Raw genomic sequence first — 27,511 nt, 5'->3', positions numbered from 1 at the left:
AGTAAAGCACAAAAGCACACATGCGAGTGAGGAAATGTGTTAATTCACTGCATTGCATAGCTAAGACTTCATAACAACACCAAAATATCAGTAGGTTTGGATTTTTTGCTTTCATAAACAAAATCCAGTGATTGCTCATGCGGTAAAGAGCAAACTCCAAACATGGCCCTTCAGACTTATCATCACCGCAAAGTGCTAATTAATTCTTCAATCACTACAAAGAAAGGCTGTTGTTCTGTGTTCTCAGAACTGATATCCAGCCAAAGCCATCTCCTATGTGTCTCTAAGGGGCTGCTTTCCATCGAGACCTGAAGCCAGCCTTCATGGCTGAATATCCATGTACGTGGAGATTGATCTCTCTGCCCATCAACACTGCAATTCGTCACTTGTAAACTTAGGCGCACGCATAAAATTTCCAAAATAAAAAAAACAGACACCAGAGGAAAAGTCTCAAAAAACTGGCAGGCGGCAACGTGGCAGAAATGCTGCAAATTTCTGGTGCACCTGTTTATTAACCACAGTACTGTAACAGGAGCTACAGGTGGGTAAGATCTCAGAGACACAGGCAGGCAGACACATGGGGTTCCTCTTTTCTCCTTTCACGTGGAAAAAAATGCACAATTCAATACTAAAACTTTCTCCTGCAACTAATTTGCTCTATATGCAATTTCCTCCCCCTGACCTACACATGTACAATAGGTTAGCAGCTGTACGAAAAAAAATATTTGAAATTAAACTTTACTATGATTTTATCATTCTGTAATGGCATGGACTTGAGCTAATGTTAAGTGGGATGGGGCAGCAGGAGAAGAGCATGCCAGGGTTAAGATGGAATGTTTAGTAGCAATTAGCAATGATGCACAGTACAAAAATAGCCACAATAATAAAAAAAAAAAAAAAAAAAAAGAAAGAAAAAAAAGAGGTTATACTAGAAGTAAAACCATTAAGGGAAATAAATTTAACAGTTTGGCCAATTAACATTTCTTTAAGAAAGGCAAACTTTCTGTTGTTGTTAAACAAATGGGGAAGTAGAAAAACAGGAGAGCTCCATCGAAAATATTTACTTCACACTAGCAAAGACTCAAGCGAGCATTTTTCCAACAAAAGGCAGAGCCACTGTCCCACTTTTTTGTGACCCCCTCTGCAGTTCTAGGGAGAAAATATTTAGTTGAACATTATCGTAAGCCAGAATATGGCTCTATTTATGTGACAAGTTGACAACATACAATTTCATGCTTGTTGAACTGATCTGTGTTATATATTCACTGCGAATATTATGAAGTCTCACCATTATAAATATGAAACTGTATACACTTATTCAAAATAACTTCTGCAGTAGCAATTTATAGCTTGGTTGTTTGCGTGCATATGAAGTCCAAATGCTACCTTAAAAAGCTGCATCTCACTAAAACAGATGTGGAGTGTGACTGTGACCAAAGTGGATTTAAGATGACCTCTGTGAAAGGAGGCTATTACATTTTTGTCTGTATGGCAGCTGACACCAGTTTGTATTTAGATATGTAGCCAGTGGGAACACAGTGTCCTTAAGGGCTCGTTTTAACATGGGCCAAGACATTCGTCTAATGACCTAATTAGCTTACTACTGTTCTGCTAAGCACTATGCCTCCCTCTGCAAAAAGGACAGGTACTCAGCTGAGGGCAGACACGGCAGCATCTGAAGCCTAGGCTGCTGCAGGTGAATTCCTGGCAGAGCAGTGAAATATCTCCTTAATGGGAGTGTGGAGAAGATCAGTTGCATTTTCTTGATCACACGCCTGGGGAATGGTCTTGGTGGCCTCATACATCAAACAATAAGCTCTCAAAGCAATTGGTTGGGTTTTTGTTTTGTTTTTTTGTTTTTTGTTCATCTGGGAGTTCTTTCCTGCCTGAAGGTTTCAACCAATGTGTGAGACTCTTGCACAAAAATAGAGGCAAGTTTAGACAGTCTGCAGTTTGTCCAATCAGGAAAAAAAAGAAAGAGCAGCACACTCAATATAGGACATTTGCATAAATTTTTTCCAATTACATAGCAGCTGGATTGAGTGAAATGAACTCCATTTACTGCTTGAGCATTTTAAAATGTCAGCACAGCTAGCCACAGACGTAGTTTACATACACCTTCCACACAGACGTAATGCTATTGGACTGGGCTCCTATTTAGTATGGGCAGAAATCTGAGTCAGGCCAGAGGCATTTGCAAAGGTAACGCATTCAAATGCTATGAAACTTGACACTGCTCTATTAGGAATATAAAAATTCTTGCTCCCTTGCCCAGTCTCTTCCCCTGGAATTGAGGGCCTTCCTTCTACTCTCAAAAACTGTCTTCATGATACACTGTTACCTTTCATTGTTCTTGCAAAGTTTCCTATCCCAAATCTGCATCTTCAGCCTTTGATGTTTATTTTTGTTTTAAACCTACAATGTTGTCTGTTTCCCTACTAAACCTATCCTGTAACCACATACTGTACATTCATTTCTCTGGGACCTCGGTAGCTCTTATCTGTTTGCTTTTATGATCTCTTATGAAGTGCTAGGAATAGCAATTTGCAGCGCTGTTTGTAAAGCTATCTCAGACTGAACTCCTTCCCCTTTTTTGTCATACAGTGATACTCTCAGCAGTGAAATCCCATTTGCCATAGAAGAATTTCATTACAGGATGCACTTTAGAGGGACACAAGTTCCAAAGTGTCTTGTATGTGCTTATCATGTAAAATATTTAATGTGCATTAATCTGAATTTCAAAAAAGGACTTCCTGGAGCAGCAGCCTACATGTTGGTATGTCCTGTGTTACCTCTGATTCACTGACACGCTGCCCGCCCCATGTTACTGCCCAGAGCTATTTAGTTTCTTTTCTCTAAGGCCACAGACATGCTGCTATGCTGTTCACACAATCTCAGTTCTTTTAAGCACTTTGATAAGCTTTATTCTGCCATTATACCATCTATGCCATTAAACACAATGTTTAAGTTCTATGTTAAATCACAATCAGTTCCTATTAACTGTTCCAAGCTCCTCGTTTTTATCAACAGTTACTTTATTAAATCCTTAATAATATAGATGGAATAGTTAGTTAATTTGTGTGTTGAGCCATGGATGTTAATTTGTAAACATAATAACATACTGCAATCATTTGCATAATAGCATTTTAATCTTTTTAGTAAAAGCTGTAATTCCCTACAAAGTACGCTGCAGAAGAAACTAAGTGACTATTGGTAATAATAAAAAAGGCCTTAAAATTCTGATCCTATTATAGTGTTGGAACATACCCAAACTGCTACCATAATCTCTGAAATGTTACTGTTCTCTGATTTAGGTGTCTGTGTCAAGAATAAAAATGAAGTATAACTGGTAGCAGTAGACTATTTCCTAAATGTAATTTAGTATTCACTAAGCACCAGCACTTTGCAAATAGCTCTGAGGCTTTCCTTCAAAGTTCAGAGCTCTAGTTATGCATATTGTGTGAGGTACACCATGCAGCTCACCTCCAGACTTTGTTGTGCTGAATAGATGGCTATGATAAATCATGCAGATTTGGCATTGAAGGGCATCAGCCATCAAGGGTTTGACTACTATGTCTTTTTGTCCCCAGAGATTATATCTCCTTGAACTGCCTGCCCTGGGCTACTAGTTCTGGAGAAAATTAAAAAGTGGAAAAAATGCTAGGAGAGGCCAGTACAGAAAATCTATACAGGCTCAGTTCTCTGGAAACCCATTAACACCAGTCACAAGACTGGCAAAGAAAACATTGGTCGTTGTTTAAAAGTCAGGCCAAGTCATTTTACGCAAGATCTGGTAATTCATTAATCAATCTGGCTGCAAACCTTGAATGAATAACCTGAAATAGTAAAAGAGACTGGCAGCATCACAGAATGTAAGAGACTCTACAACATGAACCATGCAATTACCCCGGTGACGTTTAGGGCTCCCCTCCATAATCCTCATCCTCCTGATGCAAACCCTTCCAAATAAGAAATCATTAATCCCTATGAATTTTCCTGCTCCCGGAACTAAGAGAGTATGAATCTTTCTCTCTTCATATTCTCACTGCTTATAAAGCAGCATTTTTGGCAGCCTAGAATAAAATATAGTAGCCAATTCAGGCTTTCAAAAAAACATGGCCCTGAAAAGTAACCTGGGCTACACCTATGCAAAACAACTAAAAATAAAGTCATCAAATATGTTGAGCATTTCTCTGGAGCACAGAATTATGTAAACAACAAATCCACAGATAGGCCAGCAACTGTGGTTTTCTGAAGTCTTCTGAAAGGCTAAAAGCGTGCTTTTTTCAAATATGAGAATAGCACAGTTACAGATATTTTACACAAGTTCATTATACTTTAATAGGTAATTTTCTATCCATAGAAGAGGTTATAGGTTGCATTTTCTCTTTACCTCAATTGAGCTATTTGTAAGTAATGCCAACAAAGAGATATATCCACTGTGCAGATACCTTATCTTTCCAAAATGTTAGACGTGGGTCATAAATAATTTTAAATATGACTAACCTTCTCTGATAGAATATGGTACATTCGAAGAAGCCTCAGGGGACAAACTCTTTCCATTCACGTTACATCAAGTTCTACAGCTCACATAGCACCAACTTGAAGAAAGGAAACCCAACCATTTTGATTTTCTAACATAAGCTGAATCGATTTATCACAAACACAATTTTTTAAGGGCTGGTTCTTTGCAAAAACAAATAAAGAAGGTGAACGAAGCAGTGAAACGTCCACATAACTGATCTTGGGTGACTTGTTAATTATATAGTTCCACAAACTTGTGACAGTAGAGAGTGGCCTTAGGGGAATGAACCCCTTCATTCTGTATTTCCATCCTCAGAATAAGAGTCAAACAAAAATAGGTGACAAACTGTGAACAGAAAGAAATCAACTAATTGATAATATGCACATACACAGACACAGGTAAGAACCAGTGTGTTGGGGCAAACAGAACAGGTTGGGCTCAGGATCCTGCACAGTCATGTGAGCAGAATAAGGCAGCAATGAGCGAGCCACTTCTGCAAGATACTTCAGTGTGCTTCAGTGCTGGACTGAAAGCCAATATCTCACCACACCTAGGCAGATGTGGGCAGGGACTTATACTCAACAGTTACATGCTATCTAGACTAATTGGAGCTTTATCTCGTTTGGCTCCTAGCTGCTACCATAACTATTAATAATTTCTCATCCATGAGACTTGAGTGCTAGTGGAGTTATCTAGGTTTGTTGGCGCTCAGTTTAAGCAAGCTTCTAGGAACATGAGCTGCAGAACACCTGAAAATTCAAAATGCCAAAATATAGCATTTCTTAAAATATTTACCAAAAAAAAAAAAAAGAAGTGTACCATCTTGAGTGTGATTTTTGAACATAGGCCCTCACCCAGACAAAAGTGTACTACATTCATAACTTAAAGGAGAGTGTGCTTCATTCAAGGTTAGGTTTTGCAATTAACACTGCATGGCTTGTTCAATTAACGCTGTACTTGTGATTCCCGACATTATTCACCATTCTACTTCTTTCCCTTGCAGTCCAAAGAAATTGCATTTCTATTTTCAAATGACTAGGCCTCATCTGGAAGCTTAAGTTAAATAAAACTTATTATTCCCACAATGATATGAGAGTTTTTTGATTTATTTTTTTTTTAATTTTAAAGTTATTTATGATATTTTCTTCAGAAAGAAAAGCCAGTGTGGATCGATATGGAAAAATCCAGAGATTACCAATGGGAAACTTTAGTTCTCTGATTTAAAACAAATAGTTCCTTGCAGAGTATCTGAGATAACCTCTGGAGAAAGAACACATCTTGTTCTGTTCTTGAGCACCCCCAGTCGTCACATTACAGAGCAGCAGAGAGAAGAAATAGTGCTGTGTATCCAGCTGCACAATGGAGAATGGGGACAGGGTTAATGCATGGGAGGAGAAAATAACTGTTTCATTACCATCTTCCTGGGCCAAGCAACAAATAAATAGCAGTACAGCACCATGAAACTGAAAACTCTTGCCCTAGCACTGCAGTATTGCAAAATGCTATTAGAGAACAATTTGTCCTTGCAGTAAGGTAAGCATGGACCAAACTGTGCTGTCAGAGACAGTGAGGCATCCTATAAGCGAAGTTTGTGGGTGCAAGGAAAGCCAGGAACTTATGGAGAGGACAACAGAATTCACCAGTTAGGAAAGAAGTTACATATTTCATTTCCAAATCATTGTTCCTGGCCTACCAGTTGCTGCCTAGATGCATCCCCTCCAGCTGCATGCCATCTATTTCTTCGCATTCGGGCTGCTCATCTTCAAGATGCACCCAGACCAGTGAGCTTCCTGAAAAGACCAGTACCTCCTTGCCATCACATTCAAATAAGGTTAGGTTCCAGCCTGGATGCTCATCTCACTGCCTGTGACATGCTTTGATTTTCAGAACTGGAAATTCTCAGGTAGGGAGAGATAATTACTATCCAAGTAATACAGACAAATCATCACTACATAAACAAGACAATTTTGCATATGGTGGCTTTGGCCACCACTGCAGACAGCACAGTGCAGCACACGACCAGGTAGAAGCCTGTGGTCAAGTTCCAGCGTTTCTACTGGAACAGTCTATATGCTTCAAGACAATGGATGCTTTATTATATTACTTATCAGGAACTCAAATTTTGACAGTCTATCTTTCCCTGATTCTTCCAAAAGAAAAATGCCTCTGCATTTGGCTTTTGATGAATGAGGAAAAATACATATCCTCAGTTACAACAAAAGCAAATCCTCTCCATGCAGTGCTAATTCTGTTCTCAGCTGAAAGTGTGTCACCCATCCTGCTGCCAGCCTGCTACTGACCACCAAAAACTGACACGCGTCAAGCTATAATTCATGTGGGGGTGCCACTGAGATTCAAGAACACAGCATCTTTTTGAAGTTTCATAAACTGTGATGTGGAACATTATAAAACTAATGAACAGAGGGGGTCAAAACATTTTGGTTTGAATAAAATTATTTACAAACCATTTTGGTGTGAACTGTAGGAAGATTGAATACAGACGGCCAGCTCCTATCATCAGCTACACTGATAAGTATAAATCCAAACTAACCTTATCAGCACCAGGGAGGTCACCATGGGTTTATAACTGTATACAAAAAAGAAGAATTTCATTCAGGACATCCTAGGAAGCTATATTTTACATTCAGAAGCATTTTACTACCCTGTGGCAGTTAATCTTTTCCAGCTATTAAGCTGCAGAGTGATCATCTGGGGCTTCCCCCAGCAAATGGGGCTGGCTGGACTTCCTGGGTCAGCCATGGGAAAGGCGGCCCCAGCCCCTTACTGCTGCATAAGGTCTTTCTGCCAGCTGATCAGTTTATTGCCCAATTTCCCAGCCTGTGTACGATCTACTACATTTTTATCACTGAGAGAAGGTGGCTAAAGGGTCTGGGAGGACCAGCAGTGCCATCGTTAAGGGGTGGCGAATCATGAAGGTTTGACACGGGGAAAGAAAGAAGACTGGAGACAGAGATAAAGAGACTGCAACCTCCTCCTGCACACCCTGAACCCCAAGGCAATATTTTTAAAGAAGACATTTAAATCTGTCCTTCAGCTTTAAGACTACTTTCCACCAGGAGAACTGCGAAACATCCCACACCATCAGCAACTATCAGCCCTCTCAGTTTTGTCTGTCATATCTACCCATTTCCTTTCCCCCACTCAATCCAAGAGGACCTTTTCATTTGTATGCAAAATATCTTGCACTGCAATGCTACAAGTGGCAATTTTTGATGCAGTGAAGACCTTCAGGAATCACAGAATCATAGAATAGCTTGGTTTGGAAAGGACCTTAAAGATCACCTGGCTCCAACCTCACTACCATGGGCAGGGCTGCCACCCACCAGACTAAGCTGCCCAGGGCCCACCAAACCTGGCCTTCTATAGATGGGGTATCCACAACTTCTCTGAGCAGCCTGTGCCAGTGCCCACCACAGGAAACAGGTACTGGCCCCAGCTCTCCATCAGCCAACAGCTGCCTGCACTCTGCTCCTTTCCAGGGAGTGCAAGAGGAAAACAGCAAACAGGTTTCAACTTTTGTTTTTCCTCACCACTGACAATTGTGCAACTCCTCCTTGTTACGCCACAGTGCTGTGTACTTTAGGCACTCTTCTTCCATTTCCTTTCAAAAATCAAAACTTCCATTTAATTCTTTTCAAGGTTGTTTTCCCCCCCTCTCCAGATCACAGGCCCGCTTTTGATCATGAGGATTAAAGGCACCAGGCGGAACCTGTAACGCACATCACCACGTTTGCTGTTTCTTAATGAGGGAAAGATAGTAAAACCACTGCCCACCAGGCTAAAGAAAAAAAAAAAAAAACACAACCAAAAACATGGATTCACTAAAATCGCCTTCCCTTACCTCAAAGATGTTGGCAGGCTCATTGCTGTACTGGCTGGAGATGACCTCAGACTGGTCGCTGTACCACTTAAGCCCCCCCAGGAAGCTGTCTGCATCCAGGTCGTTCACATCTAGTTCGGAGAGGTCAAGTTCTGGGAGGTCTGGGCAGAGAGGCTGGTCTTCACCAACCAGAGCAGCACACTGCAGGAAACAGCAATGTAGAAACAGTTTCATTAATTGCCAGGAATCTATTAACTTTAATATCATGTGATAAGAATTAAGCCTCGATTAAGCTATAGCACAGGGTCACCAGAATTGTTTTCTGGAATTAAAAAACCACACTAACTATTACATCTTTTTTAACACTGGACAGTTATGCAAAGAGGAGGGGGAAATAGGAGGGCATAATCCGTAATAGGAAGGCAAAGCTGCCTTCTCTATCATGTCTCTGTACAGGAACAGTGAATTTCCTTTTCCGTGTAGCCTTTGACAACAATAGCATCCAAAGGTTTATAAAATCCAACAGCAGAAGCCAAAGCGCGACCTTATTCTGCTGCTGCTTCAAAGCGAACCAGTGAAGGTAGAAGTTACAGATGAATACCTCTGGGCAAGGTCTTTCCTGCATTTCCTGATGCATTCAGGTTATGGAGGCACAGCCTGTTACAGCCTTCAGCCCTGGAGCTAGCTCAAGCTGGAGATGCTCGCACTTTTGCTCTTCCAGATTCTTACCACAGTCCTCGAGGTGAGATATGATGGTGGTTGCCATATGGACAGAACAAAGCATGGAGCAGGGATTCTGCTATGTCATTTCCTCAGTGCCTAAACGGTGGGCAGATCTCAGCTACCCAGCTACAAAGCAGGGGCCTGGCTGGTGGGATGTGTTCTGAACATCCCTGTGCTCACCTCTGGGTGACAGGGGCAGTCAAGTCATTGCCCCAGGCCAGGACCTCCCATCCAGCCCCTAGCTGTCCCACCCTGATGGTGGCTGTGTTAAAGGACCAGAGGGTTTTTTGTTGCTTTTTCTTTTCCTCCAGCAGCCCCACAGCAGTCTGCTGCTGACTCAGCAATGCCAATGGAGAAGACCTGTGGAACACTTTGCTTTCTGTAGGGAACAAAAATCTCTTCAGCAGAGCAACATGTTTTTGCCTCCATGACTTGTGAACAGTGCAGTGATAAATAAAAATAAACTTGGAATAAGTATCCTTTTGTATGCTAGTATGAAGCTAGATAGAGTATTGACTGACCTACTAAGCAAGAAAAAAATTAATATCACACAGCCACTTTAGCATAGCAATTGAAATGTTAGAGTATCCATCAAACCCAATCCTTAATTATGGAAAACATGTAGGAACAGCTTGGCAAACAGTGGAGCCCCATATGTCAATGCCATTCGATAAAGCAATGCCTGCTGCACTGTACCGTGCACCTTTAGAACCCACCTCCAGACTTCCACATTGACATGGAGATCCCACAAAACACCCCGCCACCCTTTACAGCTGACAGGCACTGAATGGTTAAAAGCCGTAAGTTCAGCTGAGCCTAAATGCTTCCACAACAAGCACTTCACAAAATCACAGAACCATGGAATGGTTTGGCTTGGAAGGGACTTTAACGAACATCCAGTTCCAACGCCCTGCTGTGGGCACAGTTGCCACCCACCCTGCCTGCCCAGGGTCCATCCAACCTGGCCTTGAACACCTCCAGAGATCTCTGGGCAGCCTGAATAAAAACATTCTGAATAAAAAATTTCTTCCCAATACTTAACCTAAATCTCCCCTCTTTTAGTTTAAATCTGTTCTCCCTTATCCTGTCACTACCAGAACATGTAAAAAGTCAGTCTCCCTCCTATATGTAAGTTTTCTTTAATGGTGTCTCTCCAGAGCTTTCTCTTCTTCAGGTTGAACAAGCCCAACTCCCCCAACTTCTCTTCATAGGAGAGCTGCTCCAGCCCTTTGATCATCTTCATGCCTCCTCCGGACCCACTCCAACAGCTCCACATCTTCCTTGCTCTGGGGGCCCACTCACTGGGTGCTAAGGGATATCTCGAGCACACCCAGCTGGCAGGCTGTCCTCTGCTATCATCAGCTGCCTGGGTGCTTCGAACAATATCCCAACTTTGGATTGAAGTCAACTCAGAAAATACCACTTTCTGAAGAGAGCAGTCTGAGCGCAATAACATCGTGTCCATCGCTGGGAATTGCTCAATATCCGTTATGCCCCTCTCCCAAGGACCACCTTTCACAGCACGCGAGCGGGAGCTTCTGAAGGAGCATCTCATTGAGGGTTTGGCCTCCAGGAGGCTCGGCGGCTGGCAGCAGCGTGGCCACAAGCAGGGCTCCTGTGCTGGCACAAGAGCCAGTGCAGCTGTGCAGGCTGTAATTCAGCGATCAACTTCTATGTGTAGCAGGACGCTGAGCGATAACCACATAGCAGGCCGAGGGGTGAAGAACAAGGAGGCTGCAAAACAAGGCTCTGAAATAACACTTGCTTCTATTTCTGCTATTTAAGGAACTGCAGAACTTCAAGAAGTCAAAATCTCACTTAGGTCACTGTCAATGCACATCTTATTGTTATTTTAGACACAGAAGAAAACAAATTGAAAGGAGTAGTTCCCTCTTCTTTAGTGCTAGACATCATCTTCTAGCAGCAAGCTTATAACGTAGATAGGACCTTTTTGAAACTTGGCCAAAATCTCCAGTTTCATTACAAGATAATCTAGTTTTTGACCAAGCAGGTAGATTCTCAGCATCACTCACGTTTGTGTTGTGGAGGGCAGTAGTTTGTATCTGATGCCGCAGACTTGTGAAGTATCCTGCTGATCTGTTTATGCTTTCATTTGTAAAAATAGCTTCACTCTGCGAACTACCCACTTAAACATGTTATTTCTCAGTTATGTGTATTTTTAAGTTCTTAACATGGGTTTTTCAAGCAACATAAACAACTGTATTAAAAAAATTCTGCTCATCACAGCTTTCATTTGCCTATAATGACTGCAATGTCACTTAAAAAATGCAATTGCTGAAATGAAGTATATATGCTCTTGCCAATGTTGACATGATAATAAAATCAATGTTTCTGAATATGACATTATGTTTCTAATCTGAGACACATTAGCAGCAAGTGTTCCTGTTATTAATTTATATTTGGCCTTCGGATGATGCCAGATTTAACGCTCCAAGTCCTAAAACTGTCCTTATCTGACATGCTGATATTTACTGTTTGCTATACATCTGTAACAGGTGCACCTGCATCGCCAGAATGCAACCTACTGTATTCCCGCTGTTACTGGATACTAGAGGTATTCTGTAACCACAGACTTAATTTCAGAGCAACATTTAGGAGCAGTCACTAGACACAAAAGGCTAACTACTGTGCGTTATTTCACTCCAACCGACTTTTTTCCCTCTTAGTTCAGACGCAAACAATAAATTAGCTTAACTGCACTGATGATAATTAATCATTATAATTAAGTATAATTCCCCATTAACCTTTTGGACTTTTTTTGGGGGGGGGGGGGGTAGGAGTGGAGGGTGGCTTTGAAGGTAAATAAAAAAAGAAGAAAGAAAAAGAAAAAAAAAAAAGACTGGATTTGTGCCATATTAATTTTATATTAATGAAAAAATAATCTCCGTTTTATTTTAACAAGTTTTTCAAAGAGCCAAGGGGGTGAACCCAGCAAAGGAAGACTGACTTGCTACAAGGCGTGTCATGTGGGCTCTCTCTATCAATCCTTGCAACCTTACTGTACATCACCTTCATTAAACTGTGGAACACTGGGGACGCCGATCAGCAACGGCGATGCAGGCCTTTATTAAGCAGCGCGCCGTCCTGTCATTATGGGAGTGAGAATCTAATACATTTTAAGTTGACAGCAAACATTAATGATTCAAAAAATGAAGGCAGCCTCCAGTACCTGCTGCCTGCAATCTGTGAGACCGGTAAAGGTGATCCCCAGAGCCAGCACAGCAGGCAGCACTGCTCCACTGCTCCAGGAAGCGCCGTGCAGGAGCACGTTGCTAAAATCCTACCAACAGTTAACCCAGCACTACACCATTAATATTAAGATCAAATCTTTTCTTTTCTTTTTTTCTTCTCTCCGCACTATGAAGAAGTCATTGACATAAATTATCCATTCTGTTACTAGCTTGAAATTACTGCAGGAACTCTAGTGATTAAAATAAATCTTCAATATTTCCATGTAAGCTGGTTCCCCAATCAGCTCCTTGCAGCATTAGGAATAATACATGATGGAAAAATGAAGCTCCAGCAGCTGAGACCCACGCTACAAGCCAGACAACAACCCACAGGATACTCCAGCTACTCAGAAACAATTAGGACTCTGGAGCCAGAAAGTCATCCACTTACAGCCCAGACTCGTAATAGCTACAGGACATATGAATTATCCATATCTATTCCACTTCACCAAGAAATCAAAACAAGATAAGAGCAATTACAATATGCAAACAGAAATCAGTGGATACAATGGCAAGCTGCAAATATTTAAAACACGACAAAAAGACTTAAGAACCCGCCTGCACGCTCTGCCAGATTGGAAAAACACACAAGGAGAACGCTGTAACATTTTTACTTCAGATGGGTATCTGCCTGGCATGGACATCTTATTTAAAAGGCACTGCACAGAACCTGTTTCTCCCTCCCCTGTTGCCCAGGGGGAGCATTACCAGCACTTATCCACTCGCAGCGGCAGGTCGGCTCCTCCAGCAGCTCTGGGTTTTGCCTTCCTCTCAACGGGGTCCACACAAAGTTTGCCTCGCTTCCCAAGTTGCCCAAACTTCCAGGTAAGGCTCCGTTCTGCCCAACACAACCATGCAGAAATCCTCACACCTCACTTCATCCTTCAGAGATTACCAGGGAGCTGCTTGCTTTTTGCTTTTCTTTTTTCCCTTTATGAATTGTAGCCAGCAGAAGCTGTGGGTTTGATGTATTGCCGTCTATTTTTACACAAGCGGCAGCGGCGGCAGCAGCAGCAGCAGTTCACACAGTCCTGCATAAACTCTATTCTCACGGTTCATCCTGTTGTCTCTGCCGTACAGTGGGATTTAACCATTTGCTCGACTGCTTGTGCGGACTGAGCACCCTGCCCTACAGGGCACAGCTACAGGGTGATTATTCCAACACCACGAGAAGCAGGAAAACAGCTACTTCCAGAAATCCCTTTTAAAAGCATCTAAAGCAAAACACCGGGGTGTTCATTCCCGTGTGGGGGTTTGAATCCTGCAGCTGATAAACAATGTGGAAACCTTCAACAGAGCAGAGTGAAACAAGCAAGGAAAATAGGAAGCCACTGGTTAATTTTAATTACTACATCTTTTTTTTCTTTTTTTTTTTTTTTTCTTTTTCCTTTTTGTAGAAAAAAGAAACGTTGATCTTATTCTAAACAAACATGGCATTTTTCCAACCAGGCCACTGAATGCCACTGAAAAGACTTCAGACACTGATTCATATCAATATCTTAGAGCATAAATATTGCATATGACGGGGAAAGCGAGCCAGAGGCACATGAAAATAGTTTCCAACTGCAGGAGATACCGATGACAGGAGCTAAGCTTTGATTTGCTCAAGGCATCGCAGAGTAACCTTAAAATAGCAAACTTAGTGGAGTTCAGATAAGATCCAGACTTGTTTGCAAAGTGCGCCCACAGCCCCTCTCCCACACCCTGCTCACCTCGATGTCACTCCATACAGAGTCCTGGTTGCACATGTCCCACGCCATCCAGCTCCCGAACCGCAGCAGTGCCACTTGTGAGGCGCAATCCAGAGCCGGGCAGGGAGCACACACGCATGCAGCAACGAGACCCTTTCTGAGAGTGAACTGAAGGCACCTGTCTTACTACTGGTCCCCGTCACATGACAAAGCTATTAAAAAGTAGGCTGGGCTGTCACTCATCCAGCCTTCTTGTGCCGCCGCTCCAGCCGTGACGTCGCTCAGAGGCAGACCCAGGCTGAGCGAAGTAAATCTTTTTAAAAGCCACTCAGACCTTTGAGTCTCCAGCAGCACCACGCTGTGATTAAAATCACATTGCCACGCCACACCCCCGAGATCGGGCACTGCCTGCCATGCAACAGCTCCCGTCTCTCACAGCCTGGCTTTTCTCAACGCTTTCTCTTTTTTCCTTTTTTTTTTTTTTTTTTTTTTTTTTTTTCTTTCTTTTGCCAAAACAAACAACGAACAGAGCTGCATTAATGCTAAAGAAGAAGTGAGGTGACAGGAGCCGGACTGCAGCACGTGTGCTCCAAGCAGCCTCCAGCCTCACGCGGCTGCCGCACAGCTCAGCCAGGAGAGGCCACCCCGGAGTTCGGCCAAAGTTACAACGCGTTACAACGTTAGAACAAAGTTCTAACATTTTACTCACTCAGGGATTTTACACCTCACAAAGTTAATCTCTCATTGATAACTGCAAGCAGAGTCAGTTTTGCCACCAACAAACACCTTAGGGAAATGAAAAACAAATAAAATTCTACTTGCCAGGAATGGAGGAAGTATCTGTAAAAGCCATTCCTGCAGTCACCTCACCTTCAACAGAGAAGGAGCCTGATCCCACACCCAGCTACACGAGGCATTGCTCTGCTGCTCTTTAATCGTTTCAGTGTCTCAGTGCAGGAACCCAGTGCTCCAGCATGCAACTGCTCCATCCTGTCCAGGACCGCATGGGTTCCTGCCTATATTTCCCTACAAGCACTGTACTGCGGCCTGGGCCAAGTCTTTTCTCATTGCAAAGAGGGAAAAAAAAAGAAAAAAAGAAAAGCTCTTGTCATGTGAAAACCCAGACATGCAGGCACACATTAACAGCAGAGGATCTGGGTTTAAGCCCTTCGCAGCTCACCCGTGGAGACAACAGAGGCTGCTGCAGGTGTGACTGGTTTATGGTGGCACTACTGCTGACACATAACAAAGCCAAGGTACCAAACGTAACTGCAAAACGTTTCCCACAACAGGAGAAAACACACGAAAGCCTTGCCTGACCGGCCCCACCTGCCTCCATGCTTTCTGAAGTTGTATTTTTTTTAATTAGCTGTGTTCAAAAGTCCTGTACAAATGTAAGTGCTGGATCCGTCATGCTGGGCTACCAGTCAAAGTCACCAAACTATAATTGATCATCCGCCTTGTCATGAAATATTCATTTTCATTGTTATTTGCAAACTTGAGCATTCTAAAGGCTAAATGAATTCAATTATTATAGCAGGCTATGGTGATTTTGCTGAGAGAAAAAATAAATAAAAAGCGGCACAGCTCTTGAAATAGCCTTTTTCCAGCAGATATTAAAAACTTCAGAAATTGTTGTAAGTCTCAGATATATTCTCGGCTTATTTGTGTTCCCTTGTAATTCATTATTGCCAGTTCTGATAAAACGTACGGTTTTCCCTGCTTGTGCTTAAGTTGCAAATCACATCACGCTGTCATATTTTCACCAAGCGCAGATGACAAAAATGGCATTGTTTTTACTTTACTTAATTAAAAAAAGCCACAGCAAAATACCGAATGACAACAGAAAGCCTTTCCTACTAGTGATTAAATTAACGGTATTGCTTTGCTCTCACGACGAAAAAACCTAATTTCCTTCCCAATTATATGCTGATTTAATGATAAAACTGCAGAAAATTATTAAGATCTGGGGCAAAGGTGAGTACCTCTACCCTCTGAACAGCCAGCTGTGAAATAACGTGGGCACCTGCCTGCCTCAAGTGCACTCAGTTCTTATTAATTATTATCTGTGGATCCATGGTCGGTGGAATATTCTCCTTCAATACCTACTTATAATTGTGTTCATTGACTGTGCCGAATCCATCATCTTCTTTTTTTTTTTTTTTTTGAAGCTTCATTCACACCTTTTATAGAAATGTATTTACACCGGAACATTTTATATTGCTGTTTTGGATATTTTGACCTGCTCATGTTGTTTCTATTTTCTACATTTCCACTTCATTGCTTTCCCTTCAAATTAGCAAGTTAACTGATAAATATAAACACAGTAACCTCAGCACTGCTCTCAGTGCACCATGTTGGGGATGGAGAGCTCTGTGGGTGCAGGGCGGGCACTGCGCAGTAACACCATGTCTTCCAGAGCCGTCCTACAGCCACGGCCTGAACTTTGCTGGCAGCTCCAGTGCCACCTGGAAGGGATGCCAGGCACGATTCAAATCACAAAAGATCACAAGGTTTAAACATGAGTTCTCATTGCTTGGGAGGAATTTGTTTATTTTTAACCAAACCATCCAACTTGAGCCATATTATAAATTTACTTCTTAGGAGATTTTTTTGCATGTTATAATGTGTCTCTGCGTTATTTTGGAGCACACTGCATCTAACAGAAGAGAGGGGGGCAGTTGCAATGGGCTTATAGCTTGGAAGCTGCACAGCCTCAGCACATGTAAATGAAGCCTGTGAAACGCAGCCAGCATCCAAGCTGCCCTTCTCAAAGGAAACCTTGTCTTCTGAAAAGTCCCCAAGCAGCTTCAGCAATGATCTTGCCCAGTGTTTTGACAACACAAAAGAATTGCACAAATGTCTTTTCTGGGGCAATATCTGAGTATGCACACACGATTTTGTTCCATAACAAACACACACAAAGAGAACCCAACTGTGGTTGGTAAAGTCTGTGGTTCGTTGGACCCAACCCATCCCAACAGACAAATCATCCGTTGTCAGACACCCCTCAGTCATCGCATTTCCCTCTTTTCAGGTTACTCCATACTGAGCCTCAGCAGTTCCCACATTTTGCCTCCTCTTCAAGAGACCAAATTTCAAAAGTCCTGGCAAGCCTGAAAACTTCATCTCAGCACAAATCCCAAATCCTAATGTATGTTTTAAAAGGATTGGAAAGTATGGTTCCTGGCAACAACAAGGAAGAGAACTCAAGGACCAAAGTGTCCAAGCCCTCTGTCTTTGGTTTTGTTTTTTTTTTCCCCCAGATTCAATGCTCATTCAGCCTCTTTCTTTCTTACACCCATTTTCACCCTCTTTATTTTTTTGTCACTGTGGCTGTATATAATTCCCTGCACTTTAGATAGCTCAAAGAAGCTTGCAGCCCCTGATTTTGAAATCCTAAACTGAGTTCTTCCATCATTGCACTGATCAGCTTTCTTCCTTTGCTTCCAGACCACGGTGTTTGATGATTTTCAGCAAAGCTGGCTCCTTTTCAGTGGAGTAAGGACAATCAAACTTGAATACAAAAACAGTGTTGGCATTCAGCAAGCAGAGGTTTGCAATCAGTCCTCCCACCAGTCAAACCCCTTTCACTAGACCCTCTACTCTCAAGTGTCCTTACAGAGCAAGATAAGCCAGTGGTGTATATAAAAGACCAAACTGCACTCCAAAGGAGTCTTAGTGTGAATGGTGTTCTATATAAAGTATATGTACCCTATTAATTTTTTATGAGAAATCTTCCTTCAGTGCATCTTTATTCTTATTTTTTTTCCACAGTTCTTCTGTGTTTGTTTTCCACTCTGTTCTCTCTGTTCCACTTCCATCCTATTTGTTTTTTGTTTTGTTTTGTTTTGATTTTAATTCTCAGCTTCTTTCCCTTGTTTACTCAGTCCATCCTACCCAGAATACACTCTCAATAGTATAAACCAGCGTAAAAACTCCTTGAACTTCTGGGTTCATTGGTGCAGTAAGTTTACAATGGAACAAAGCAACTTTGCTACAGCAGTTAGCAACTGAGGTTTGTTTTTACAGAGGAACCAAATCCGTGCTCTGCACCAGCTTTCAGAAAGACTCCAGAGACCTGAGAACGAATTGTGGCCAAGCTCTGGGTCGAGAGCTGCTGTTGGAGCAGCAGTACACTACAGAGTCCAAAATACCTTTCTCTGAACAGTAATGTGTTACCAGCATTATGTCAGTAGGGTGAATTTTGCCCCAGCTGCTTCCACGTACTAGAGGCACAAATAAACAGTGCTGAATGCCAATGGAAATTACTTGCTTGTTCCCATGTGAATGGGACCTGACTGTGAATTTTCACTATCCATGCAAATCAGCTGATTATCAGTGCTAACCAGGATGGAGCACATACAGCTCTTTGCAACTCAGTACTTCTAAAATCTTCCAGGAATGCCTAACTGAAGCAGGAGCACAGGTACTGACTGAAAGAGACCTTCTAAATCTCCTCATACCTCCCTGAGCATTTCCCTTTTCACAAGCATATTTCACTTCCACATTATTAAAACAAGAAAAGCAAAGCCACCCCAGTTGATTACATAAAAAATGCATTTATCACTTGTTTCCCCCAACGTTCGGGGCATATGTTCTCCAGGACCCACATTTCCTATGATTTGCAGGAAACCCAGGTTGCCAGGCCTGTTAACAACAGCATGAACAATGTCTTTCACTCGGGTGTTACTGTTTCCCAGAGAGACTAATCTGTAAAAGAAAACCTACCTCTTAATTTATTACCCCTATAAGTTTGAGAAACAGAGCCACAGAAATACATCAGTTTCCTGGGTGTGCTTTAGTGCAGTTGCAGGGCAGACACCCAGGCAAGCAAAGGAGACAGATTCCTTTTCTGCAGCTCCTTGTACACTGGTACTGACTTGCGCAGGCAGGACCACACCAAAATCACACACTGTTGCAGATCATTATCACCTCTCCTTTACACACCTCACTGCTGAGACTTCTTTGAAACAAGAGACATCATAAAGTTCTCTTTTCCCCCTTTCCCCGCCTTGCTTTCAAGGACCCAAAGCCCCACCTGCCTACCTGGGGTGCTTGCAGAGCTCTTCTGGGGCCAGGTAGTCTCCAGATCCATCCACAAAGGGCAGAACTTGGGTATACTTAGAGACACAGCTTAAATTTGTTAAGTCTCAGCAAGGTCCTGGAAAGCCCCACCTGGATTCTTCTTGTTACCACTATTAGCATCCACCTAGCTCCTCTTCCTTGTGGCATCTGAAGTATTGCCCTGAAGCTCTTGTTTCCATACTCGTTCATCATTAAAACCAATTTAATTTTTAATGACTGTGTCTGAGAGGGATCTGTAGGACAATCTCAGGAACAATCACCATGGATTCAATACCTGAGGGTGCACAAAAGATTCCCTTGAGCTATGTGCTGGGAGCCCAGGCTGTTCCAAAGATACCATCTAAACTGCCCTCTACAGTCACTTGATGAGTCCAGCTGTCAATCTCATTCTGGGGCTGGCTTGGCCACGTGGCTGTTTAGCCATGGATCAGCCATGTCCCTGCTGAAAGGAAACTGCCATGCCCAACTGCTGTGGTGTAGGAGAGCACACTCTCTGCTAGCTCTACTTCACAGTGTGCTTAAAAGAAAAAAAAAAAAGGAAGATTCACATACTTTCCTAACATCTCCGATCTGTTCTTTAAAATGGCTGGGAAAGTGACTGCAGTGGAGCACATGCCAGTCTCCAGTACAGCACTGGAGAGAATGCTAACCTTTAAATACTCTGAAATCATATCTTGTTTTACACAAAACTGCTATGGTAAAGTCGATGTGAATGAAGCACCTTTGAGTGAAGGAACAGAGGGAAAGGCAGTGGACAGCTTTAGTGCCTCCTAGCAATTTTTTTTAATAAACTAGAGATGACAGACAGCCTTACCAACACATCTCTCATCTTCAAATAAGACTTTCTTCAGACAGAACTCAGTGGAACTGAGTCAGCCTTTTTTCTTGGGCCTAGCTCTTGGCATTTTTCATATTAAAACAAAGTATAATGTGGAAGTAATTCTGAACTGTAGTCATCTGACGGATTTTGGTGGTACAAATACACTTGGCTAAAATTTTAGGCAAACAAAATAAAATGAAGATATTGCACAAACGAACTGTAGGAAAGGGAAGAAAGAAAGAAAAAAAAAAGATATCTCTGCTCAAGAGCCAAGTAACCCTTTCTCCTGGTTATGGGTGAGGAAAGGAGAGCTGCTACACAGAAGGCTGTGGTGGGTACCAGAGGCTGGCTATGCTGCCCACCCTCTGGCAGTCCTGGGGCACAGCAGCTTCCTGCAGCCTCTGCACCCCGTTCTCCCAAGTCAGCTGAGGACAGGCCAACAGGAGATGGGGTCACCTCACTGCAACAGCCAACGCTACTGAAGGATCAGCTTCACTTGACCTCTTAACTAGTGGCTTCTGCCAGACAACATCGAGCCCAGGTGTTATTTTTAGCCAGAAATCTTCATGAATTGCAGTTAACTCGCAATATGCAAACTAGTGACTAGTGCTAGAGGAATCCCTATAGGTTTCGTGGCTCCACTCTGTGCTCAAAAGTCCAATTATTCATTTTTCTTGGAGCTGCAATATTAATCTAAAAAAGTTGCACAAATGGCGAGAGATGTCACGCTGCCTCCATCCTTAATTCAGATAACTGAAATAAAGGCAGATGAGCATTTAGCCCAGGGGTTATTAGCTGTAGCAACTGCAGTTGTAAACCTCTACAGGCTGACCCTCTGTCACTGATGCTTTTGTCATGAAATTTGTCAGTTCTTCCACCTTCGACTGAGGGCCAAACAAATCAGTAAAGAGACAGACTGAGAGACGTGCTAGCAGTAGAAAGGTTTGGTCTGAATTAGTATTTTAATTATTTTAACTATTTTATCCAAATCACTTGCCTAGCTACCTGCATAAGAAAACTCAGTAGAAGAGGTGGGTTAAAGTGGGTGAAACTGGTCACTTCTCCAAATCCCTTGGAATCGAATGGGAATTTTCAAGTGGACTTAAGCAGGCTTTGAACCAGACCTCAATACAGAAAATGGGACCAGGACAGTTCAAAGCATCATTTTTTTCATTTTGATACTGCTCAGGCTTCCCCAGATTTTCTCTGTGAATGGAACAGGAGTGAAGCTCTGAGACTGTATCTGCTATCACCATTTTGGATATCCTGGTTCCTGAGAAATTTCGTATTTGCTGAACATCATTTGCTCCGGAGCACTGGTTAGTCTCTCATTATTATATAAATGGGTACAAGTAAAGATTCATACCTTTTCCCAAAAACAGCTACGGCTTTACTTTCATTACTTCATGCCAATCAACAGATTAAGACAAGTTTGCCACTTTCGTGTTTATCCATGATGAATTTCTACCATCGAAAAATGCCCTGTCAATCTGACACAATAAAATGTTATTTGTAGTTTGTGCTTTATCGAAATCCACATGCAGACAGTCGAGGCAGGACAACGTATTTAACCAAAAGAACTACAGCAAAGCCATAAGCACTCTCAGTAAAACAGAGACATCAATGGAGTGAGCCTTCTCCCTTTTGTCCATCACAAGCTCACCCATCCTCTCTGAGGAACAAAGAAGTAAGCAAAAATAGGGAACTGTCTGAATGGAAGATTATTTTAATTTATTTTGAGAGTTGCAAAGCAAAAAAAACTCTGAAAATCCAGCAAACCAAAACCAAAGAGCACTTCAACATCACATTATTACCAATTTATTAAACCAAGACTGCGTACAATGGAGAAATGACTGTGACACCTCCCCAGGGGTTTTCGGGAGGTAGACCTCCAGCTGCTTCATTCTCACATGCAGTCCTGCTTACAAAGACATGGAAAAATGTTTGTGCTTCAGTTCAGCACAATTCAATATCACATTGTTCGCAGGTTTTTTTCAGGGAAGGATAGGCATTTGCAAAATAAACTGCAGACATACATTTTGGGGAGACCAGGCTACCACTACATTAAAGTAGAGAGAGCAGTTGTTAATTTGTATGTTGTTAATTTGTATCCTGGACAATGCTATAAATCGAAGCCTTGCTGACAATTCCTGCCCAGTAAACATGTTCAATCTCATCTCCCGTAAAAAGGAGAGCAGGAGCTAAATAGCAACACATTTTGATTTTCATTTAGCCACTTTAATGATAGGTGATGTTAGTGGAAAAGATCATTTATCTTCAGATTTATTTTATATGAGATAAAAGGCCTTGCCAATTTTTTAAAATTCATTTACACAAGTGAATAAATCTTCCCAAACAATAAGTGGGAAAGTCATATTTCTTTAACTTTGCTAAAATCTGAAAATGCTGATCTGAGAGTGAAATAGATGTTACCGGCATTTTAATCGAGAACATAAAGGCTCCTCGTCTAAACAACAGGCACAGCTTCACTTCAGAAAAAATTCCTCCAATTCAGAGAACTGTCTTTTTTCTGCATTCTGTCAAGAATCTCTGACAAATCAGGAGAGACACGTGCAATTTTTATATCACCTTCATTTTTAGATCAGTCCCAATGTGAAGGCTACCTAAAAATAGACAGAACCTAACCTTTCAAATATCTATACTGCTGCATACCAGGGACGCAAGCTTTCAGTGCCTCTCATGGCTTTCAGAGCCTTGTGCTGTGCCTGTTTTCTCCTCAAGCACATTGCCCCACGTTGCACATTGTGCCAAAGCACGAGAGGAGCTGCTGGTCGCACCACGCAGTACAGTCAGTGCACAGTGTGATAGGTGCTCATTCAGGACGCGCAGCAAGATCACCAAAAGCAGCTCTCCCCTTTCGGAGTGCTTTTTGAGTTCACCACAGACAGGGACAACACTGAACCTATCATGGGAGGATGTGAAAAGGAAGCTGTATGGCTGACCCAGGAGCTCTGCTCAGAAAAGCAAGCTGTCCGTTTTGCAACTTACTCCCCCTAAAACACAACGGAGAACAATGTGATCTTTTGTCTTATTGTTTGCTCCAGTGCCCACAGACACGCTTCTAACCATTTAAAGATGAGGCTTTCCAGCAGTGCCAGAGCTCTGACTGACGGGTGTAGAGTTACAACCCGGTGGAATACGTGGTAACTATTTCTTTGCATTGCACTTTCTAAATTGTGATTCTGCTTGGCCTTAACAGCAGAGGTCAAATTCATCCCAAGCACAATCCCAGCAACTCCAGGTCAGTGGTACCTGAAAAATCAATAGCATTTAAGTTGATGAAGTTGAAACAAGGGTGATTCTGGCCCAGGCCATAGAAACACATTTATGGTATGTATTCTTCACAGGGTACTATGCTTCAGTGAATACCTTTTCATGTTTGCTACTGCTAAACACACTGCTTATTGGGTCCTGAAGCCACATCAGGAGTTGGTACAAGACAAATCTGTACTAAACCAGGTTGTGGGCTGCCCTGGAGGATTTAGTGCCTGTGACTTTTGCTTACATGAAATAGAAAATCACCCTTGTGCCTGCTGTTAACCAGCTACTCCCAGCAGGAACAAGCTCGAAAGGACTTGCTCTTGTTTACTGCCATACACCTCTCAAACAGAGTCAAAAGTTTATCAAGGCATTTTCCTCTGTCAAGAAATGAAAAAAAATAGCTTGCACTGATCAAACAATGAAACAAAGGAGCACCAGACTAAATGAATTCTTTCAAAGAATTTTGGATCTCTTACCTGCTGATGGGGAGGCAAAAACAGCAAACAAAGGCATAGGAATAAAAACTATTCAATAAAATATCGATCTCATTATCATCACCTATTCAACTTAATTTTCTTGGCATCCATATCCCTAATGCAGGTTTGTGATAGATCGTACAATCACTTTTTAATTAAGCCCTACTGTGCTTTGTATTAAGAGCAAGGCAGTAGACATTATGGCACAATATATCTACCAAAATATTTAATGCTTATCCTTTTCATTTTGGTATTTAAAAGTTGTTCTCTTAGGAGGTGGTATCAGTATTTAACAACATTCTTGACAGCATGTATAAAAAACAAAAAGCTTTATACTTAATCTAGCCATGTCAAAACTGAAACCCTTTAAAATAATTGCTTTCTGAATATATGGTATTTCCATTGAATTATTTTATTATTACCCAGCTTTCAACATCTTAAGATGCAAAACATGTTCCATCTCTTACATACTGATGAGATACAAAGTAGCACACGACTGGAAAACTGATGTTTGACCAATACAGTTCAGTAGTACATGAAACAGATGTTATCATGTTACAAGAGAGATTTAACAAGAAGCTGTAGAAGACTGGAAGCTTCCTCTTTTTCCCCCATTTTTTTTTTTTAGCTCTCTTTTGGTACACTGCAGCTTTGCTGCTTGTGATGGGGCAGATCCTGTAACAGAACAGCAGCTTCTCTTCTGGAAGGGTACTGGCAACATCCACTTTTATTACTAAAGTGTAACCACCTTCTTCTTCCAAGGAAGAAAAGTCTGTTGTTGCATATATAATGCAGTTTGAGTATTTAATGCCAGAAATGAATCAGTAAACATAGCTACATTATGGTATACTATTTCTTATTCTGTACCCATAGTAACCAAATTAATCTCAAGGCACTGCTGGCATTAATTCAATCTGAAACTCATACTTTGGATTTCACATAGGTGCCTTCATCCTATTCTTCTTCTCAACTAATAAAATGTAATATATGGCAATATATTTATTTCTGGTTCAGTTCAAGTTGAAGAGTGCAGTACTTTGCAGAAGCCTAATTAATATCAATCATATATTACAATACGGAGTGGTTTACCATATAAAAAAAAATGATGCTAACACATGGGGATGAAACAGATGACCCAAGAACTCCTGCCTAGCTGTAACTTCTTTGATTCTAGAAGGGTGATGACCATTTCCTCTTTATCCTTCAATCTCCATATTAAAAAAAAAGTAAATCTGTAATGTACAGATAAGAGCTTCACTAAATATCTCACATTCCTGAAAAAACAAGAGGAAGGAGACCTTGAAGCAGGAGAACCTGATGGTTCCTTCTGTCCCACCATGAGGTGGAAGTGAACCAGCAGTAAGCTAGGTCCCATGGTGACCCAGCAGTGCTGTCTTCAGCCTTCCACATCATGTGTTTTTTCCATTGGAACCCATCAGCCTCCAGACACCCCTAAATCTACTCACTAGTGAAAAGGTATCACCACAACTGAGGAGTTACATTTTAACTGCTCAGGTGATGTAAGCAACTCGAGAGCCAAAGCTCAGCCATCCGACTCCAGATCACAACAAAAAGAATTTCTGAGACTCTGGGCATATTACTAATCCAAAGTCTCAAAATCCGCTGCATTCTCTACAGTTAGGAAAGTTTCTCAGCAAGTTTCAAAGGCAGTTTGAATTTCTTGGATTTTTTTTTATCCAGCTGCTTGCAGCCCCATTGATTCTCAGGAGCGTCACCAAGCATTTTGGTGCTTGTACAGTTCTCACCTTCAACAAATAGCACCGAACCTTTGGTAATAGATCAGTAACACTCTTGGGGCCCCTTCTGTGCCCCTGGGCATTCATTCACACAGGGCTTCCACTAGCCTTGAGCAATGGCTGTATATTGCACCCAAGGGCACTGTATAGTCCTTCGTTTTTAACAGCTGCTACTGAATAAGAATTCCTAGAATGGCTCAAACACAGACTAGTTCAAATCTGGGTACTTTCAGACTTCTTCTTTGCTATTCCAAATTATGTGCTTTGCCAGCTTCAAAAAAACAGATGGAAAATATGTCCCTAAATGTGCACCCTTGTGATCATTCCAAAAGGAAAGCAGCACCACGTAGCTTAAAACGCTTGCTAGAAAAGGTCTTTTCCATATCATGCAAATAGCAGACAAAAATAACTGCTACGCAATTGATATACATACAAATATTGGTTATTTTAAACAGTAATTTGTTATTGAGGACATCTCACTGAAATATTATAATATTCAATTTCCTCTACATTTGCATGGAAAAGGAGTTGGGTAGCACATGACCATTCATTTAACTATTACATAAATATGTCTATCATAAGATCACACGGCTTTCAAGCCAGAGTTCAAACACATGTTTAATGCATGAGAGTATGATGAAGAAACTCCTGAACTCACAGGTCTCCCAGCCCAATCTCAATCAGATACGGGCTCGGTGTAAATATGTACAGTATCATGTGCTTCCCAATAGCACTCTCTCTCCAGGGAGCAGCCTGACATCAGCGAAGGAGACAGGTGGTTCCCTTTCCAAGCGAGGAGGGGGAAAAAAAAAAAAGGAGTTAAGACACTGTGTAAATATAGCAATATTTTTTGCTTGATGTTTTGCTATGATTTTCATCCCTTAATGAAACTTCAACGCATGAACAATTCTCATGACTTCTTTGCTACAAATCAGTGAGTGGATGTCACTAAGATACTTATATCCCTAAAGGTAGGGGTAAGTTATAATGTTTGCCAGCGTTCATTCAAAAGCACTGAAGTTTTTAGTCTTTCATTTGTTATTATGGAGTGCCAAGAAGCCATGGAGCCCTAGTTTCCTTGCTTTCAATGTATCCCTGTCCTATAGCTGGTCACTGTTACTAATAAAGCCCATAGGAATGAAAAACAACAGTCAATCACGTGTGCAGAGCAGGTCACTACTGATTTTAGCTAGCTTGACTTTGTAAACTCCGAAAGTGTGAGATATATTACACCCTCCACAACCCACTGCTGCTTGATTTTGAATTTCACATTGCTGGAATTCATATATATGCTAACCTGTGTATAAAATAACCCACTTCAGCTCTTCTTCCCTATCTTCCCTATCTGTACACAGATGCTTTTTTTTTTTTTTTTTTTTTTTTTAAACACAGTGACAGCCACTGCCTCTTAAACCATTTTCTTTTGTTGCATTTCCTTAGAAACACAAATCTTGTTCCTTGGCAGCAGTTGCTGTAAGTGCTGTACCACATGCCCAAACTAGTTCTCACTCACAGCTTTAATTCACAGTAAGTGGCACGAAAGGAGGTCAACACTTCTCAGAAACCACTTTCAGTTCTTTGCTGCTTCAGTATCTATTCTGTAAAGCCATCCTCCCTAGCACAAAGTTGTTTCTCATATTGCGTCCCTCGCTTTTTTATTATTGTCATCTTTATGGAATGGGCTGCAGGATATACCGTGGAATAAAAGGACATTATTCATGGAATCACATTCCTTGTCTCCCTTTTGCGAGTCCCTAAAAACATGTTTTAAAAGTACAAAAAATGTTTTTGCCAACAAAAACAAAATGCTCCTCAATTGTTTGTTTGTTTGTTTGTTTTTTTCCATGCAAAAAGTCTCCGTATAAATGGCAGCTGGCACTCAGTGTCAATCATTATGCCTTACTTTCATTTCAATTCGCTCGCTTATGGAAAGATTATTTTTTTATCCACTCTCCGAACACATCATGGAAGTGGAAAATCAAGCAGCCTTCTTTCTGCCATGATGCATCACTGGCAAGAGGAACAGCCTTGCTGGCAATATTTTTCTGTCACATTTG

At 41.7% G+C, this 27,511-nt stretch overlaps 1 protein-coding gene across 3 annotated transcripts in view; it reads right to left on the bottom strand.

Annotated features, from left to right (window-relative positions):
* The window catches only part of PPARGC1A (PPARG coactivator 1 alpha), an 85,314-nt gene that overhangs the window by 51,227 nt on the left and 6,576 nt on the right, over positions 1–27,511 (bottom strand). The window contains exons 1-2 of one of the 3 annotated variants that reach the window (XM_042871125.1): positions 14,053–14,236; positions 8,388–8,567 (exon numbers count right to left, since the gene is read on the bottom strand). In XM_042871125.1, coding sequence (XP_042727059.1) covers positions 8,388–8,567; positions 14,053–14,100 — 228 coding nt within the window. In that variant the 5' untranslated portion in view covers positions 14,101–14,236. Of the gene's footprint in view, positions 1–6,218; positions 6,316–8,387; positions 8,568–14,052; positions 14,237–27,511 lie in introns of those variants that run through there. The other 2 variants (XM_042871126.1, XM_042871127.1) reach the window with 2 other exon arrangements.

This window comes from Lagopus leucura, unplaced genomic scaffold, assembly GCF_019238085.1.
Source record: "Lagopus leucura isolate 7727_CA_CO unplaced genomic scaffold, USGS_WTPT01 Super-Scaffold_100004, whole genome shotgun sequence".
NCBI classification, from domain to species: Eukaryota; Metazoa; Chordata; class Aves; order Galliformes; family Phasianidae; genus Lagopus; species Lagopus leucura.
The sequence above is the reverse complement of the archived record's forward strand: the minus strand, read 5'-3'. Positions and strand labels throughout refer to the sequence as shown.